Raw genomic sequence first — 5201 nt, 5'->3', positions numbered from 1 at the left:
CACATTTCCATAATAATCATAGTCCTGTGAGAAGACAGAGATACAAAACTCATCAATATCTTTCAAAGAACTGGGTAATTTAAAAAAAAAAAGACTTGCTTTTGGATAAGGTTCAGGTAACACTTTGTGTTTCCTAATGAACAATTATGCATAACAACTAAATAACTAATTTAAATTAATAACTAAATTTTAAAAATATCCACTCACCCAGATAATGTCTGTGGTTGACATGGCTGAATCTGGGATTGGACGGCGAGCCAGCAGAAGACCTAAAACCTTCCAAGGGAGATGAGAGTACACTGTTCTCATAAACACGTTTGCCAAACATCCCTTTTCACATCTTGCCTTAGCCAGATGACAGAGGATCAGAAAGAAGAAGTAAGAATTTCAGGAACTGATTGTTTTTTTTTCAGTTTTAGACAGATGAAAACATAGCTAAAGTGGGAATTGATGACTGTTTCAGGAAATTTTTTTACACATATTTTTAATCTGTGTCTCCACCTAGTTGTAAGCGTCAGCCAGACAGACAGAGCATGACTACTGTGCGGAAAAATGAAAAATATTCCATTGCAAGAAAACTTAGAAGAAAATGCATCCTCTTTGAAAACACAAATTGATTACACATCATAAAGTAAAAAACTGTAAGTTGTCAGGTTTTAAAAAGCAGAAAGTTGTTTTTGCAAAGAAATCGTCCACAACTAAGGAGAAGTGAAAGTGCTTTGTTGGCACAAATTTTACACTCGCCACTGCTGCAAGTTCAACTTGCTTTGACATATCAAGCATTTCACTCAACCTACAATGTAGGAACTTGTTTGTTTGTTTCTTCAGGAGTATTTTTTTTCCTGTTTTTGTCAATTTATAGAATGTGAAAATATAAAACAGTTTAGAGCTCAGCAGGACTGCATTACAAGATTTATTAAGGGATTTCAAACATTGGTGACTTTGGATTTCGTTCATGAAATATCAGAGTTGATGTCTTAGTTACCGTTTCTATATTTGTTGACTTATGCACGGTTACCTCTAAGTGCATTTTTACATTTAGCAACCAGTGAGGTTTAAGAAGGTTAAGGTTCTTATCTTGACAGATAATCTTGCGTTAAACTTGACAGTGTGCCTCAAGTAAATGTTGCAAGTGCAGCTGTGTTGCAATGGCTTAGAGCTAATGAGTCACTCATTTGTGAAAATTCTTTCTGTCGTCAAACTCGGACTACCTGGCTCCAAACTGTGTGCCACTGAAGTTCCCTGTAAAACAGATCTGACTTTCAGCTGCTCCCTTATTTCTGAAAGATTCATCACAAAAAGTGGGTCTGCATATGTGATATGGCAGAGGTTTTTTTATGGCAAATAACCTTCCTGATGCACTACCATTTATCTAGGCACATACTGAGCAGGTTTTGCATGTCAGGCAAATGGTAAATGGCCTGCATTTGTATAGCGCTTTTTCAAGTCCTTAAGGACCCCAAAGCGCTTTACACTACATTCAGTCATTCACCCATTCACACACTGGTGATGGCAAGCTACATTGTAGCCACAGCTGCCCTGGGGCGCACTGACAGAGGCGAGGCTGCCGGACACTGGCGCCACCGGGCCCTCTGACCACCACCAGTATGTGTGAACCACTTCACCATGGTGCCACATGCAGTTTTCTATAATAAAAAAATAAGCAAGAAAAACAGAGAGCTGTCTTCCTGGAACTTTGCACCTGGAAGTGAGCTATGTCAACCTTCAGGTTTCCAGCCAAGAGTGCGTTCTTGCATAAAAAAAAGTTTATTAGCTTTGTGGTATTTTCAGTATTTTCATGCTAGATTATAGAGGTTAAATCCATTTTGTGTTTTCCTCAGTGAGATTAATAATTGTGCTCTTTTTTTTCTTTTATTTTAGCAATGCATTCCTGGCAAAATGTAAACCTGTAGGGAGGCAATGAAAAAATAACATACAAGATTTCTGGGGGAAAAAAAAAAAACTTATAAAAACAGGATACAAGCTGATGAAGGCTGGTGAAAGAGATACTGAAGGCTTACAGGCTTTAAAGAAGACAGGATATGACATTATTTGCGTTTATCTTTGTGGTTAAATTAAACATAGGTTTAAGAGGATGACATCAGAATATATCGTTTGCTTGAACTGTGGTAGATAGGATTTCCTGCAGACGATGTCTCTATGCAGACTTTAAAAAACTTTAAAAGTTTATGAGGTTTGGGCACCAATGACACCAAAAGACAGTCAGTCCACAAGTTTGAAACTAAGGTGAACACATAAATAAAAGGTATGTTTAAGCAGTAGATAATTGCATAGTGAGGTTTAAGAACATTCAAATGCAAATTGAAAAATTCAGTTAAAAAATGAGTCATAAACTAGACAGAGGCTGGATAGTCTGAGTGAGCCATATCCCCTCACGGTACAAGTGTTATTTTTGAAAAGCAGTTCGTTTGAGAGGAACTGAATGCTGTTGTGGTTACATCTGTCTCAACCGAAGGTCTCCTGGAAAATTAAGCTATTGTGTAACATCATACATGTTTTTGTGTCTTCTGACAGCCCCTCAAACACTATGCTCCCATGTTTAAATTCAGACTTTTTCTTATGTTACCCAATGTGAACAAAAAATCAACCCTAGTGTTTTATTAATGTGACATTTTACACTTGCATTTTGTAGCTTTATTGAAATAAAAAAGTTGCAGCATGAGTCAGTTATCGGCACATTTATTTATTGGTGGATGCAAGTGTTCAGAACACAGATAGCTTTTGGAAAGAAAGGGTGTCACAATCTAGAGGTGCATGTTTTAGACGAAGAATAAGTCCCTAACTGGAAAGAGAGCAGTCCCTGATGACGTTTTGTGGTCTGAGGTGGCAATGTTCTCTAGGGTTGACAGATAGCAACCGCTGGTTTTTTCTCCACCAGTGCTTGCAGCACCATTTTTTTCTGCCACAGAGTACACCACACTGATGTGAATTATGTTATAACAGCAGAAAGTGGAGTCTCACTGAGGAACTCGCAAGCTCTCCACAGTCAATACAAAATGACGCTTGGTTTGAGTCAAGCTTTTCCTGTATTTCAGTATCAACTCTTTAGTCCTCAAGGTATTCTAAGCTACTATGTTCACTGAACACCACACTGATGGGCAGTGGCGGTCTTAGCCTGTTTGGTGCCCTGGAACACCCCCTCTGGCACCCGCCCACCCCGCCCCCCGCACCCTCCACCCCGCCCCACCCCACACCCCTCAACCACACATTCAATATATTAAAGATTGTACAATAACATATTTTACTGTTATTGGAACAAATCAATAACTGACAATGACTAATGCACCTTAATATTGTGCTGAACACAATCCAAAAGATTCAGTAAGCTACATCAGTGTCTACTGTTTACTATAGCCAAGTGGCTAACAAACGTAAACAGACATTTTCACTATCCCTACTAACTAATGTTATCTTGTCGTATCTCTGTTGTGGTCAGTGCTATCTTCTATGCTGTTGCATGCTGGGGCAGCAGGTTGAGGGTCACAGATGCCCACAGACTAAATAAACTGATCCACAAGGCCAGTAATGTTGTGGGGATGGAGCTGGACTCTGTCAGGGTGGTGTCTGAGAGGCAGATGTTGTCCAAGATAAGGACAATCATGAATAATACCTCCCACCCACTCCATGAAGTACTGGCTAGTTACAGGAGCACGTTCAGTGTGAGACTGAGATTACCAAATGCACCACTGAATGACACAGGAAATCATTCCTGCCCGTGGCCATCTCCCTGTACAAGTCCTCCATCTAATACACTGTAAACGCTGCAATAGTTACACCCTTTTTACACACGCTCTTTTCTACTCTGGAATATTCTTGTCAATTTTGTTGATATTTATTTATAATCACCTCTGTTAATTCTTGATATTTATAACTGAGTGATCTGTATATATTAGTGCTATTTCCCAAATGTGTAAAATCTGTAACCTAATGTATTGTTTGGAGTTTAGTCTGTTACTGTTACTATTTTTAGAATTTCTTCTTGGACCAACTGTAACCCATATAATTTCCATAGGGATTAATAAAGTATTCTGATTCTGATTGTTTCAGGACACATGACCTGCCATTATCCAATGACACATCTGCTTACCTGTATCTTTTGCTCGTTTCTCCTCCTCTTCTTTTCTCTTTTTTCCTAAACTGAGCACCTGATGGCTTTGAACTTTTCTTGTCCACCTTCCATTGGTTTTAATTTTGCACTCCAGTATGAACACCCATCCCCCAACTCGAGGATCACCACAACATAACCTAATAGACCTACACCTTAGTTCACAGATTCATTTGTCTAGTTTATTTCTGGGATTTCACACAACCCAGGATTCAAATCATGAATACATAATGGGCTTGGATTTACAACATTATGAATGAAATGTGCTCTATTTGGAAGCAGCCGGCCCTCCCCTTTCAACGGGTTGTGTGAGACTTTAAATCATCAAACTGTAAATTATAAATTGTTATTGATCCCTTTACGAGTCCTAAAGTGTATATTTATTTTCTTACTCTTCTTATATTTATTGTTTGTTTACTTGCACTGCTGTAACTGGAGCCTCGTCGTCTCGTCTCTCTATATACTGGACTGTATGTAGCGGAGATGACAATAAAGTTTACTTTGACTTCAGCAGCGAGCAGGCGCACCGAGGGCTCTCGCGCTCACTTTATAGAATTTCGAAAAAACATCGGTGCAAATTATAAGTCTGTATCATAATGTCTGGTGTTTTCGTGTTTGTTGGTTTGTTTTTATTTTGTTTTATTTTGCGAGTTGGTTATTAGATGCTGCTCCAGCCAGAGAATCCCCCGCCGCCCCGCCCTCTCCTCCATGTGCCGTAAGCAGCAGGCGCATGTCGCAAACGGAGGGCGCCTTTACTCCCAGTAAATGGGCGGCAGAAAACCGACCGGTGCCTATGCCATCTCCAAAATGCGCTGGCTGATGTCTGGCAGCATGAGTACGAGCAACTTTTTTTTTTATTGGAGATGCCCGTGATGCTGCTCCCACCACGATGCCGCCCTGGGCAACCGCCCATGTCGCCTCTATCAAAAACCGCTACTGCTGATGGGCACATCTCATCTCTGTATGCTGACTCACCTTCACCTGAGATTAGCTCAACAACAATTGCATCATCAGCAGATTAAACAATGATGTTGGATGAGTGGACAGCTGTACAGTCACTAGTGTGCGTTATGTA

General features: G+C 40.0%; 1 protein-coding gene across 1 annotated transcript in view; it reads right to left on the bottom strand.

The window, feature by feature from the left end:
- The window catches only part of cxcr3.2 (chemokine (C-X-C motif) receptor 3, tandem duplicate 2), a 2262-nt gene extending 1901 nt beyond the window's left edge, over window positions 1-361 (bottom strand). The window contains exons 1-2 of the mRNA XM_042215901.1: window positions 208-361; window positions 1-24 (exon numbers count right to left, since the gene is read on the bottom strand). Coding sequence (XP_042071835.1) covers window positions 1-24; window positions 208-309 — 126 coding nt within the window. The 5' untranslated portion in view covers window positions 310-361. The remainder of the gene's footprint in view (window positions 25-207) is intronic.
- Between the last annotated feature and the right edge of the window lie 4840 nt (window positions 362-5201).

Source organism: Haplochromis burtoni, unplaced genomic scaffold (genome assembly GCF_018398535.1).
Source record: "Haplochromis burtoni strain Fernald_Lab_line unplaced genomic scaffold, NCSU_Asbu1 Contig_862, whole genome shotgun sequence".
Taxonomy (NCBI): domain Eukaryota; kingdom Metazoa; phylum Chordata; class Actinopteri; order Cichliformes; family Cichlidae; genus Haplochromis; species Haplochromis burtoni.
This window is presented reverse-complemented; position numbering and strand designations above follow the sequence as displayed.